The 14383-nt window shown below is 42.6% G+C and overlaps 1 protein-coding gene across 1 annotated transcript in view; it reads left to right on the forward strand.

Annotated features, from left to right (window-relative positions):
* RASGRF2 (Ras protein specific guanine nucleotide releasing factor 2) overlaps positions 1–14383 on the forward strand; it is a 207572-nt gene that overhangs the window by 86133 nt on the left and 107056 nt on the right. Inside the window, exons 11-13 of the mRNA XM_026649259.1 lie at positions 6584–6650; positions 7480–7616; positions 13349–13431. Of these exons, the coding sequence (XP_026505044.1) occupies positions 6584–6650; positions 7480–7616; positions 13349–13431 (287 nt within the window). The remainder of the gene's footprint in view (positions 1–6583; positions 6651–7479; positions 7617–13348; positions 13432–14383) is intronic.

Below are 14383 nucleotides of genomic sequence, written 5' to 3' on the forward strand. Positions count from 1 at the left end.
TTAAATTTTAAAAAAATTTAAATTAATGGAGATATCCTATCTCCTAGAACTGGAAGGGACCTTGAAAGGTCATCGAGTCCAGCCCCCTGCCTTCACTAGCAGGACCAAGTACTGATTTTGCCTCAGATCCCTAAGTGGCCTGCTCAAGGATTGAACTTACAACCCTGGGTTGTGTCTGGAAGTCCCATCTATGTTCTTCTTTGTCTCCCTTAGCTCCTCCAGTTAAGCCACTCTAGTCTCAAGAGCCTGTAAATAAATAGCACCTGTCCCTTTTTTAAAGGGTCACTGTGAATTTGATTTTTTTAACTTGATTTTAAAAAATCCATTTTCTGCCCTTCAAAAAAAGTGTAGTTGTTTTCCTAGTCCCCTGCTATGTTTCAATAAGGGTCTTTTATGCAGGCCCAAGAGCAGTAACACCAAACTTACTGACTCTGCACCCTCCTCTCTCACTATGGTATATACATTCCTCTTGTTTCTATATGCTTCAGCTTTGCTGTGGCTGTTCCTGATGAACAGTGATAGAGCCTGGGGAAGAGTGTGTATGTGGTTTCCCCCCACCCCAGATCAGTGTGTGAAAGGGACCACCAAAAAAAACCCAACACTGGAACAAATCTTGGTCTGATGCAGAGTATAAGCAAATGGAAAACAGAGAAATATTTTTCCTCTAATCTTTTTCAGTTACTGTCAATTTAGAGCTACCTGCAGCAGCAGGTACAAAAATTTCAGATGGAAAATGTGATTTTCCAAATCAACAGTGTCTCTTTTAAACAGGGTGAAAAGATGATTCTTCATCCAGTCCCTAGAGAGGGAGCAAGAATGGGCTCTGCTTTTTCTAGCAGACTCTTAAACCTTTATTGGCAAAATAAGAGGAATTTCTTCTTTGGGTGCTTGCTCATGTTGATTCCATTCTGGGTGTGTGTGCAGTTGTCGGAGAATTTTGCCTTGTCAGTATCCGTAGGGCTGGCTGTGGCGCCCCCTTGAGTGCCGCGCTCATGTGTCGGTATATCAGGGGCCGCCGGCCCTATGCCCTCTCAGTTCCTTCTTACTGTCTGTGGTGGTAAATTGCAGCGCCTCTTTCCCTTGCTTCGCAAGTGGTCAGTGTTTCTTCCCTCCCCCCCCCCCACTCCTTGAACCTTGCGTTCCAGCTGTAAATAGTTTGTTTATAGTAGATTAGTTAGTAAGTAGCTGTTAAGTATTGTAGTTAGTCAGTTAGGGTCCTGGCAGGGACTTTGCCCCAGGTGGGGCATGCCCCGGTCTCTGGGTTTTCAACCCTTCTCTGACTGCAACAGGCCTATGCCTGTTAATGACCCACATGGTAGCTGAAGTGCTTGGGGGAAACCCAGTTAAAGAGAAGTGTCACATCTGTAAGAACTTTCATCCCAGGACACAGAAAGAATGCGACATTCGCTTAAGGGCCCTTCTTATGGAGGCCGCTCTTCGCCCAGCCGGGGAGCCGGCCCGGCTGGACGCAACACCCAGCACTTTGGCCTTGGTGCCTAGCACACCCCCGTCATCTGGCTCTTCCCGGCACCGGTCCCCTTTGCCGGTGCCCAAGATGAAGACTAAGAAGAGGGACACAGCACCAAGCAAGTCAGATCAAGGGCATTGGGCAACGGACTGTGCTTGGCCGCCCGCCCATGCCAGAGCCACAAGGGGGCACAACCCTGAGGGGACCTACTATCCCCCTAAGGGATCTGCCACTGACTTCGGGGAGCGGTAGGGGACCAAGGCCGATGGCGCAGTCAACGCCCTCTCAGCTCCCAGCGCCCAGAGAGCAACATACTCTCCTGCCAGACGGTACTGCATGTGGCGATGGACCCGGTGAAGTGTCCCTACAAGGGCAAGCCAGCCGTGAAGGCCTCCCAGAAGGTGAGTGAGTGCCGCCGGTCTCCGCAGTCCAGGTTCTTGGTCTCTGCATCACCCCAGGTCACTAGGTCACCGCTACAGGTTGACGGCACCATGCTCCTGGTCTCCGCCTTTGCGCCGGGCCTCACCCTTCACGCTGGGTCTCACCCAGGGGGAGGTGCCGGTTGGCACCAGTTGTGTTCGTGCTGACAGTCACCGTCCCCAACACCACGGGACACTCCCTAACACTGCACCCCTCCCCCTACTCCTGGCACCAGTCTGACCATTCGAGGCACCGGTCAACCACGGCGATGGTTAGCTGCCAGACCCAGGGGTCGATGGCCCTGCCCTGATCACTGGAGGAGGATTTCTCCGACATGGAGAGGGAGTTCCGCCCCTCACCGAGACAGCACCATCACAACTGGGCTCTGGAGGGTGCATCCGCCGCAACGATGCTGACCTGGCAGCAGGGCCAGTGGCCAATGCAATGGCCGTACTGGAATGCCTGGGGCATGTTGGTAATGCCGATGCCCCTGTCTCACCAGTCCTTGGTTGCCATGTCCAACAAACCCCAATCGGCACTGGTGGCACTGGGCTCGGTGCAGGAAGTGCAGGTGGGCGCTGTGGTGGATGAAAAGGTGCCCACGCTGCAGGGGATGATGATCGGGCTGTTCTCTGATCAGATGGACGTGAGGCTGCATGGTCTGAAGGACATTTGGGCCACCCTCTGTTCCCTGGGGATGTATACGCTTTAGTCTGTGAGGAAGCCATTCAGGCCGCCCCCACCGCCAGGGCCTGGGCAGCCTCAGCAGGGATCTATGAGGAGAAGGGACACTGTGTTCAGTCGCCGCCGCCCTTCCTCCTCCTGCTCACCTGCGCAACCTGGTTTGGCAAAACACCACAGGGGCCAGAAGTGGGCGTTTTGAGGTGTGCTCGAGAGCAATGCCCCAGTCACCTCCCTGGATCTGCCCCATCTTTCTCTCAACCGTCTCCATCCCTACCATTCGGCCTGGTCAAGAGTCACCTCGGACCTTTGCGTGCTAGAAATTGTGTAGCTGGGCTACACCCTTCAGTTTTTGCCTACTCCCTCTCTACCCCGTCCCTCTTCAGGGACCCTTCTCACGAGCAACTTCTCATTCAGAAGGTAAACAACCTCCTGCAACTGAGGGTGCTGGAGGAGGTCCCTCAGGAAATGAGGGGAAAAGGTTTCTACTCCCGCTATTTCCTGATCCTGAAGGTAAAAGGGGGCCTACGTCCCATTCTGGACCTGAAACGACTCAAAAAGTACCTCAAGAATTTGAAGTTTTGCATGGTATCCCTGGCCTCCATCATTCCCTCCCTGGATCTGGGAGACTTGTATGCTGTTCTCGACTTGAAAGATGCTTATTTCTATATCTCTGTCTTCCAAGGACACAGATAGTTCCTCCATTTTATGGTGGGCCAGTGCCATTTCCAGTTCCTGGCACTCCCTTTTGGCCTCTCCTCGGCCTTTCAGGTCTTTACAAAGTGCATGACTCCAGCAGCAGCTTATCTGAGCGGGGGATCCAGGTCAATCCTTATCTCGATGATTAGCTCATCAAGGGCAGATTGCAGGATCAGATACAGAGCAGCCTCAATCTGGTGTGGGCCACATGCCGCGACCTGGGCCTGTTAGTGAACTAAAAGAAATTGCCCCTCTTACCAATGCAACGGATAGAGTTTATTGGGGTGGTTCATGATCCATGCAGGCCAAGGCATTCCTTCTGGAAACCCATTTCTGAGCCATGTCGGACATAATCTCCTATGTGAGGGGCCACCTGGTCACCACCGCCCACACTTGCTAAGGCTGCTAGGCCACATGGCTGCTTGTACTTACATGGTCCTTCATGTCTGGCTCCACCTCCGGCTGCTGGTTGGTGTCGGTCTACATCCCCAACAAGCATGGCCTGGACCAGGTAGTCAAGGTGCCGGACCACATCTGGGTGTCACTGGCATGGTGGCTGAATCCTGCATCAGTATTGCAGGGAGTCCCCTTCGTGGCCCTGTTCCCATCGCTGATTCTGGTGTCCGATGCCTCAGACCCTGTCTGGGGAGCCCACCTGGATGAACTCAGTACACAGGGCTGCTGGTTGGGGGTTGACTGCTTCCTCCACATAAATGTCAGAGAGCTTTTTGGTCCCAATTACAAGGCAAAGTGGTTCAAGTCCTGATGGACACCACCACCACGATTTTTTATATCAACAAGCAGGGCGGAACCAGGTCATCAGCCCTCTGCCAGGAAGCCCTCAGACTATGGGACTTTTGTGTGCAGCATGCCATTCATCTCATGGAAGCACACCTCCCCGGAACTAGGAACGTATTCGCAAATCACCTCAGCAGAACCTTCTCGTCTTGCCATGAGTTGTCTCTCCACCCCAATGTGGTCGACCAGATCTTCTGAAAGTGGGGGTCTCCCCAGGTGGACTTGTTCATGACTCGCCAGAACAGGAAGTGCCAATGGATCTGCTCATTTCGGGGGGTCGACAGGGGCTCCCTGTTGGACGCCTTTCTGCTTTCTTGGTCGGGGGCTCTGATGCATCTCAAGCTCCAAGGTTTGTCCCTTTCATCAATTAAGGTCCATTTGGCTGCTATATCAGCCTTTCACCCTCTGTTCCAGGGCAGATTGATCTTTGCTCATAGCATGACGGTCCAGTTCTTAAAAGGTTTGGAGCGGCTCTACCCTCAAGTCTGGGACTTGATAGGATGAAAGGTCATCCAATGTCCACCTAGAGAATTTCTTCTTGGATCATAGTCTGCATCCAGTTCTGTTATGATCAGGCAAAGGTGCCTCCACCGGTGATTGTAACTGCCCATTCAACTAGAGCACAAGCCTCGTTGGCAGCCTTCCTGGCTCACGAGCCAATTTCTGATATTTGCAGGGCCCCCACCTGGTCATCTGTACATATGTTCATGTCTCATTACCCAGCAATCCCGAGACGACGTTGGCTTCAGTAGAGTGGTGTTACAAGCTGCATGTCTGTGAATTCCGAGCCCACCTCCAGAGATGCTGCTTGTGAGTCACCTAGAATGGAATCGACAAGAGCAAGCACTCGAAGAAGAAAAAACGGTTACCTACCTTTTGTAACTGTTGTTCTTTGAGATGTGTTGCTGATGCCCATTCCATTACCTGCCCTCCTACCCCTCTGTTGGAGTTGCTGGCAAAAAGGAACTGAGTAGGGCCGGTGGTGCCTGATATACCGACGCATGAGCGCGGCACTCAAGGGGACGCCACAGCCGGCCCTACGAATACCGCTAAGGCAAAAGTCTCCAACAACTGTGTACATGGGTGCGCACACACCTAGAATGGAATGGACATTAGCAACATATCTCGAAGAACAACAGTTACGAAACAACTGTTTTTATTTAAATCCACATGTTTGTGGGCTTGTTGCCACCCTCTTGCGGTCACCAGAAAGCCAACTAATTGGCCAAGATGTCAAACCCCTTAGCCCCTAACAGAGAAACAAAGGAGGGATATAGGAGGATGAAAGGTCAGATACCAAGAAGCCCCAGCTAACTTCATGGCATCATTCCCCTGGTCACAGCATGCAGAGTATCATTGCAGACAGGGATTCTCATTTCCTTCTGGTAGGTATAATAGAACTGCTGCGGTCTGTATAATGTTCCGTGTGTGTTTGGTATTCTTATAAACTGTTTACATATTTGAATCTAAGGGGCTGAATTCTGAAGTCCTTTTTCAGCCAAAACTCTCAGTGAACACAAGTTCCTAAATGGAACTCTCTAGTTTGAATTTGTTGGGGTTAGAGACAGTGTCAAATACTTATGTAAACTGGTGCCGAACTTTCCTCTCCTTTGTTTAGTAGAGGTGTCAACCAATCCACTTCAGTAGAATTCCCAAGGAGTAATTTACAGAACTGGATTAAAACTAATTTAAAGAAAAATCAATTCTGCTTTCCTGCAGCAGCATACTCTACTGTATTGAACTTCTTAAGAAATCTATAATTAAATTGCATGGGACACAATCAAGCTTTTATGGAGTGGGTTGGGTTTAGTCAGAGGCAAAGCATCATACTTAAATAAGTACAGTATGTTCAAATTGGGGGGGGACAGTTTGCACTGATTTACACACAGTGGGGAATCCTTTTGGTGGGGTACTATGGGGCATAAACTGGAGCAAACTTTAGCTCTGAACGTTTATTCAAACTAATCAGAAAGACATTGGTTAGAAATGTTGCAAGAACAAGATTTCTCAGATTTCTAGTATTTTATGGTTTCAGATGGGTCAGAAAAAATGAAATCCATCTCTTCTGTAGGTACTTTCATTTTCCATCACAGCAGAAACCACTAAGGGAGGAGTCACACGAACAGTACAGTACTGTAGTATGTAAACTAAACTTAGTGGAACCTCATAAAAGGTCCTGATTCAGACTTTTGGGTGAGGGTTAAGGTTTTTTGATTATATCATCCAATTGATCTAACTGTGCTGGGATAAATTAGAGAGAGGGAAAGGCAACAGAAATTTCTGTACAAGTGAATATTTTATTGATTTATTTTAATGTGGAAAATCCCACTATACATTATATTTTCTTTTCCCCTCCTGTTTCTGATAATGGTCTCTTTTCTCGAAAAAATTGTGCATCCTAAACTCTCAAATTAAAGGGTCTTTCTAAAATTAAATTCTAAGGAATCTTAAAAATAACTTTAATGAGAAGGGTAACTCCTCCCCCAGATTACTGAAAAATTGTCTTTGTTTCTATAGACAGGGGGTGTTCTCTCTTTAATAGAGTGCACGCTGATCGAGGAGCCAGATGTGAGTGATGATGATTGTAAGTTGCTTTAAACTGTTTATATAATTATAGCTCCAAAGCAGCTTTATAAAAAAAAGTGTTACCCTTTGTTTATTTGTCAGCACAGCAAACGATATGTTTTACCTTTTCATTAAGTCTGAGAAGTAGTGTTAAAACTGCATGTAAAAACTCTTGTTAAAAATGTGTGTTTTGTTCTTGCTGATGATAAAATTTCAAGTAAATAGCTGAACCAGTGTAACAAATTCTTTTCTGATTTGTGTGTGGAATTTCACACTTGAGGATCTTAACTGAACAAAATCCTGGCTTGAAAGAAGACAGGGATAATTAGGTTTATCAGAGATCGGGGGAGGTGAAAGAGTTGGCTGAGTTTGTGGAAAATTTTGTTCTGGACCCTGTAAATTGTAACTGCCATGTTGTTCAAATTAAGTAACAAAGTATATTACCTTGCTTTTTTAAATTGACTATTCACTTTGGTTCCAATCCCACAGATTTAGGAACAGGGTGAACTTTGAGTGTAAGAATAGTTCCATTAAGTTCAATGATACTTCTCATGTGCTGAAAGTATAAAAAACATGGAGAAATATTTGTAGGATTAGGGCCTTATTTAGACATTTGGAAAGTGTAGCAATTTACAGCAACACCCATTCATTAGTACTCATGTATTCATGTTTCCCAAACTTTGCTTGTACTTGATGTACGTGAAAATATGGTCACTGCTTTGGAGGGTAGTAGTTGTTGTTTGTCAGAGGGAGGTTTAAAATACTTTTTAGTGTCAATGTAAACAGTACTTTCTTTGACATATAGCTTTTAAATCACAACTGCTTGTTTTCCCCCCCGGATTGTGAAGCAAAAGGTTCTGGGCAAGTGTTTGGTCACCTTGATTTCAAGATTGTGGTTGAACCTACTGATGCTCCTCCTTATACTGTGGTACTGTTAGCTCCTTCGCGACAGGAAAAAGCTGCGTGGACAAGTGATATAAGTCAGGTAACTTACGTTTTTCCTTATTTTTTTTGTTTTTGTTTCTTTCTTACCCGTAATATCAGTTGCTGTGTGTTTCAAACTAATCTCAAGGAGCTTTTGCTTTTTTCCAGGGTTTACTTGTTAGGATGAATACATAAGAAAACAAGTCTTTGCCTATTTTTACAGAGATTTTACACTTTGCTTTGTAAGGATTCATTAGTGTAAGGCAGAAAGGTGTTTTGCAAGAGATGTGGTTAGGAATGTGGAGTAGGCAGATGAATAACCCATGTAACATAACTGACATTCATTTTTACCAGCTGTTAATAAGTAACAGAGTGGACTTCTCTCTTGATTTAAAAAGAAGAGTCAGATCTGTTAATTTGAGGTACTGCTATCTGCAATCTAAATGAAAAATCATTTATTTGTGACTCTTGAATCAGTAGGAAAATGTCTCCATTCCATTTCCATCTCATGCTATGTGTATGTATCATATTCCATAGAGTAAGAGAATAAGATTAACTTGTTTTTTCCCCCACATTGATAAGAAAATTAGATGAATAGATATAATACACAAGTAAGAAATATGATAGCTTGCAGGTGATTCACTTTGTTGTGAATGAGTGAAAATGAAAAAGCATTAAAATATTTTAATGGTGTGGACATCATTTAAAAAGAGCATTATATTTTTACATCTAGGAAACCTGTTAAAGAATTGCTAGAAACCTTTTAGGGGCAGAGGTTGAATACACAGCAAAAGAGTTTGCACTTGCTTATACTATATCTGAACATAGCCATAGGATTTACCTTTGATGATTGCATATAAAAATATGAGATGGCAATTTGAACTAGTGCCATCGTCCTGACTTAGAGCTCTCTCAGCCTTCTGTTAATCACAAGGAATAATTGATTTGTGATCACCGCAAAGGCAAGTTTCAGTCTGAAATTTGATGTTCTCCTATAGTAACATTTCTGGTAAGTGAATCTGCTTAATATGTTTGAAATTGCTTTTTAAAAAAAGAAAGCCTCTGAATTGTTTTGGTCTGGATAAACAGTTTTGGAATAAAATAAATAAGACGATAAATAAAATTTTGAAAAGACCTACGTGACTTAGGAGCCTAGGTCTCATTGAAAGTCAAGTGGCATTTAAACTTCCAAATGTCTAAGTCACTTACATGCTTTTGAAAATTTTATCCAGAGTTCTTACACTGGATGAATAACAATAAAGTAAAAATATATAGCTATAATATTGACCTATTTTTTTTCAATTTCAAGAGCCAAATGTTTAAAGCTATAAATTCAAAGATCCTTTCAATGGCAGCTTCATGTAGCAGCAAAAAGACCTCATGTGAAAAATCACATGCATTGTAGGGATTGGTATAATTGCTTTAAAGCAGCAATGCAGTCTCAGGACCTCACATTCATATTTGTTTTATTGGTTTGGTGTAGTGAAAGAGATAATAAATAAAGGAGCCCAGGGAGAATGCCACAGAACTCCCACTAAGTTACAAGTTTTAGGATGAAAATTGAATAAGAATTGCCAAATTGGATCAGACTAGTAGGGTTTCTTGCCCAGTTTCTTGTCCATGACAGGGCTCAGGACCAGCTGCATAGAAACCCTGTAGTAGACAATTATTGACTAAACTGCCCATAAGTGATTTTTCCTCTTAACCCACTACTACTACTCTGAAGGTGGGCATGGGGCCATACTAATGGAAAGGGCAACCAATAAGAATCTTATCTTATTATTTCAGATGTGTGCAAAATTAATTAGGTGTGCAAAAATGTGCGGAGCTTGGCACTCAAATGAGCAATTTTATACTGAGTTGCCCTTAGTGCACATGATTAGTCTAGTTGTGTGCATAATCATGGGTATTGCACTTATAAATAAGGTGTGCAAATGCACACACACAACTTTAAATTTAGACCCTGAATTTTACTTTTCACTTAGTGAACAAATAAAGAAAATCAAAATGTATTGAGAAAGAAGAGCAAGTATGAGGAAATGAGTTGTTGGCAAATGCCAGTGCTATGATTGTTATATAGTTATCCACTCTACTGTTGCCATGGACAAGTTACTGAGCAAAAAATTAGCAATAATATATCTTAGGAATCACAGAATCAGGAAGAAAAATTCACTCCTTCCGCATCAAGAACCGTTCCTAATTCTTTGCATCATTAAATAACTTTCACATACAGTATTTGTGGTGAGAACTGTTAGCCATATACTTTCACCTTTTACCTCAGCCAGCACTGATCTGAAGCATTAGTGTCTTTGTGTTTTTTCTCAAGGGTGTATCTTAAGGCTTGTTTTTTTTATTTATAGCATTGCCCTCTCCTGTCCTGTTTTGACAGTCTGGGCAGTGAACCCAGGCTACCAAGACTCTGAAAGAGCGACAACTGTAATATTTAAAATCTTGTTGTACCCAGTTTGTGCCTATGAGGAAATAATGAGATCCATTAATTTGTTTTCAGATTGTCTTTTTGTGGAACTAAAGAGCTTATTTAACTGATGGGTCTTTCCCAACTTCTGTATCCTCGGGAAGAGAAAGAGTTTGAATATAGCTTATTCTTCCCTGCTTTGCCTTTGTGCTGAAGTAAACATTCAGAGACTTTTCCCTACATTTTTATGTATCTCAAGAGAATGCCCAAAGACATCTTGCAAATTGTTGCTAGAAGGGCAAAGTCAAAGAATATGACAACTATAACTATACATAACCATCACTGCCAAGCTTTATATAACAAATGTCCTTCCTAAATAATAATTTATAATAAATTAATAGTAGGATATGGTAAGTCCAATCACAGATAAGGGGTGAAATGAAATGGAGGTTCCCAATTCTAGGAGCAGAAAAACTTAGAAAGTTCTAGTTCTGATTGGACTTGGGCTTTGATGAAAATTTGCTGGTGATACTAGAACTTGCAGAAAGCCAAGCACCTGTTGCAACAATGTGGAAATGGCAATTTATAAAAAGGTTGACAGTGTGCTTTAATACTATACTGAGCTACCTTATTATCAGTTTTTATTACTTTATGTATCACAGCACAGAACCTGCAGCTGTCTGAAATGAAAGGCTCAATCATGCTTGCCTTGCTTATATGAGTAGTCCCATTGAAGGGAATCAAGTGAATAAAGCTAGCAGAATTTGACATAAAGGGATGAATTCAGCTATTACCCCAGGATAAATTTGAATTAACTGCACTGACTGGTGAAACTAGGACAGAATTATGTCCCAAGTTTGTACTGAGTTTTATTACTGTAATGGGAAAAAACATCACTTCTGAATTTGTACATATTCATCTTAGTCTGACAGTGTCATCATTGACTTTTGACTTTAGAGCCATTACAAGAATACAATTATGAAATCTGTGAATGTAAAATAAGAATTGGAGGCTAGTGATTTGTTCAGGATTTTGGTAGAATACTTAGCATGAAATCTTGATCCCATTAAAGTCAATGGAAAGACTCCCAATGACTTCAATGCTCCAGGATTTTACCCTTAGAGTTAGTAGCATATCAATTTACTGTATATTTTTGACATGCAAATGGCATAAGATTATTTGTTTCAGTTTGTTATTCAAGTTCTGTTTGTGTTTTTTCCTTACCTGGTTCCTAGTGATCATAGGTAGTGTAGTAATCACAGATACATTAATTTTGTGCAATGTTTTATGAAACAAATTCTTCTCGTGAAAAATATGCCATGTTAAAATGTGCTAATTCTGCCTGCATCTTTGTTAGTGCTGAGGAATACTGCCCTTTTCCTTGTTTTAACCTACTGAACCTCTTGCCTTATGGTCATATATCCAAGACCAGCCTTAGGAAAAATGGTGCCCTGGGCAAATTTATGTTTTTGTGTCCCTGGCGCCTACTGCCTTCCTGGGCTCCCCTAATTGTTCCTGGCCCCCCGCTGCCTCCCCAGGCTTCTCCCCATTGCCCCCGGCCCCCACTGCCTCTCCCCCCACCATTGCCCCAAACTCCCTTCTGTGACCTTGCACCCCAAGCCTGCCCTGCTCCTTGCCTCTTAACCATGGCACCCTGGGCGGTCACCCACGTTGCCCACCTGTAAAGCCGGCACTGCCTACATCACAGCTATCATCTTTTCAGCTAAGGACTGGACGTGTCTACCTGTGGAGACTGTCAATACCACTCCTTAATTGGCTAGAGGGGTCATGGGTGAATTGCATGAGGCACTTTCACCCCAGGAGCTAAAAAGGCGGCTGCTGCAACACTCCCAACTCATGCTAATCTGGACAGGAAAAAAATGATTATTTCCATTAAATATATTATATTTTTGTATTTTTAATAACCCATTTGATAAAACCAGTACCAAAACGTTGACTGGATTATACCCTGTAGATGAACTTTTCAAATCACAACAAAAAACTAATATACACATAATGCACTTTATACATATGTGGATTTGGTATTAATAGATTTTAAGGCCAGACAAGGCCATTATTATCATCTAGTCTGACCTCCTGCATAACACAGGCCATTTGTTATGAGATGTTTCAAAGCCAGTACTTATATTCATTGTGCTTCCATTCAGTTCAATATATATTACCATGAAGGAGTAATATATATGGCACTAGATTAATAAAATTAGAAAGCATCATAAAAACAGGAGGTCCATGTGGAGTTTACAGTTAGTAGGCATTGCAAGCCTAATCCAGTGGGAATGTCTCCATTGACTTCCATGGACATTTCATCAGCCCTGTAATTTCTATGCCCAAACCTTTTAAAGTCTGTGGTGATGGATAGACTTGCAGATCTTATAAGGGACAGGCACTAGCTGCAGACCTTAAAGTTTCTTTAAGAAATCTCTACAAAGTTTGTCATTTATCTTTGGTTTAAGGGCACCTCAGAAATTATACTCTGTGGGTGAGATTCTGCACTGCACCTCTTAGAGAGGAAGCCCAGAGGGAAATGGGGTTTGCTGGCTTTAAGTCACCTTTGTGTCCTCCTGATCCTGGGCTGCATAATTTAGCCACCCCTGGGGTCTAAATTACAGCAGCCTCTCTGGACTACTCTTTGGGTTGCAGCAGTGCCCAGAACTTCTGCAGTGCTATGTGCTGCAGCTCCACCCCAGTCATACCCTTCCTGCCCTCAGCCCCAATCCCAGCACACCCTTTGTGCTAGGATTTGCAAGGGAGTCTTTAGAAGACAGCCATAACAGTGTCTTTTTAATTTCTTAATTTTAATTTCTTAGTGCCTGCACTGAGGAAATTTGCCCGTAGCTGGATCTAGGGCTCATAGAGCCTATTTACATCATTCTGGCCCTCTTACTGAGCATAAAGGGATCAGAGCAGGGCTGAGGATCTTGCCAAGCATGTCTATAAATCTTTCTAATTTCCTTGCAATACACCTAGGATTATTGATCTTAAAAATACCACAGGGTACGTTGGAGGTGTTTTAATCTTGTTGAATCAAAGCATACTTCATTTACAGTTTAAAAACAGTTTTAGCTTATCAAACTGTGTAGACCAGTTCATCAGTTTGTGTACATTGGCGTAGATCCATTGACTTTAATGCATCAGTGGTGCAAAGTGAACTTGTCAGGGCAGACTGGAGAATCCCATCCATTGTAGTTTCTTCTTCATTGTTGTTAGCTTTATTTATTTAAAAAAAATCTATTTTAGCTATCTGTTCACACCCTCTGAGCACAATGTTTTAGGATTACAGCGATGAAGGAAAATGTGAAACTATATTCTTTTTACATTGTTTTCATTTCAATGATTCTTGACTTTCATTTTCACAGTGTGTTGACAATATCAGATGCAATGGTTTAATGACCATAGTGTTTGAAGAAAACTCTAAAGTCACTGTGCCACATATGATCAAGTAAGTGCAACAAATTTTTTACAGGGGAATAATGTAGGGTTTTATTATTATTATTATTATTATTATTATTGAAAGCTTAACATGATGGACAAATTGAAACTTTGAAATGTAACCATTTTGTACAGTTTTGTTGAATGGGATTAATCCTACATCCCAAAATATATACCATTTTAAAAGCTCATGATTTTGGGGGGGACCTGACTCATGATTTTTTCAGACTTTGGATTGACAGTACAGACTACTATTCAGAAAAGCTCTAACTTTCAAGTATTTCTGTAGTTGTGTGCATTCTTGTTCCTTCAGATGAATAAATGTAAAATGATTAGCTTTGAAGCATTATCATACCGGGAATATTTATTCTCTGTGATACTGCTCATGATTTTATTAATTACATTTTAAAATGTATGCAAAATTTAGGCAAGTACAAACAGGTACAGTTTGTCAATGGACTTCATTATAGCAGCTAAAATTTTTCTTTTCCTTGCTGTGCGCATCTTTGAGATGCCATAAATTTAACTGATCGCATCAAGGTAACATCATTAATTAGAAATACACTTCCCCCTTGTCCCCCCTCCCCCAGCGCTCTCTTTTAATCATTTATTTTTCCTAGAAATGTCACTTTTATTTGTAGGTAGCAATTTTCAGTACTTGATTTCAAAATCATAACATAGGAGTACCTCTGAGTTCCCTTACTCTTTCACATGTACATTATTTACCTTTATCCACTATAAATGTTAAGAAATAGAACAGAATATCAGTAGTACTTTGTGACTACTGCCACTGGGTCATTTCTCCTTCTGGGCCTACATTGTACCAACAGGTCTCTCGGCAGCACCTTATATCAGTGTTGCTCTCCCTTTCTGCACCTTGATGTATGCAAAGGAGAGCATGTGGGTCTCTCTCTTTGGTACATATCAGGAGGATCAATATTAGGTTTGATACTTTTTCTTTA

The sequence above is a fragment of the Terrapene carolina genome, unplaced genomic scaffold (genome assembly GCF_002925995.2).
Source record: "Terrapene carolina triunguis isolate 2854851 unplaced genomic scaffold, T_m_triunguis-2.0 Scaffold69, whole genome shotgun sequence".
NCBI lineage: Eukaryota > Metazoa > Chordata > Testudines > Emydidae > Terrapene > Terrapene triunguis.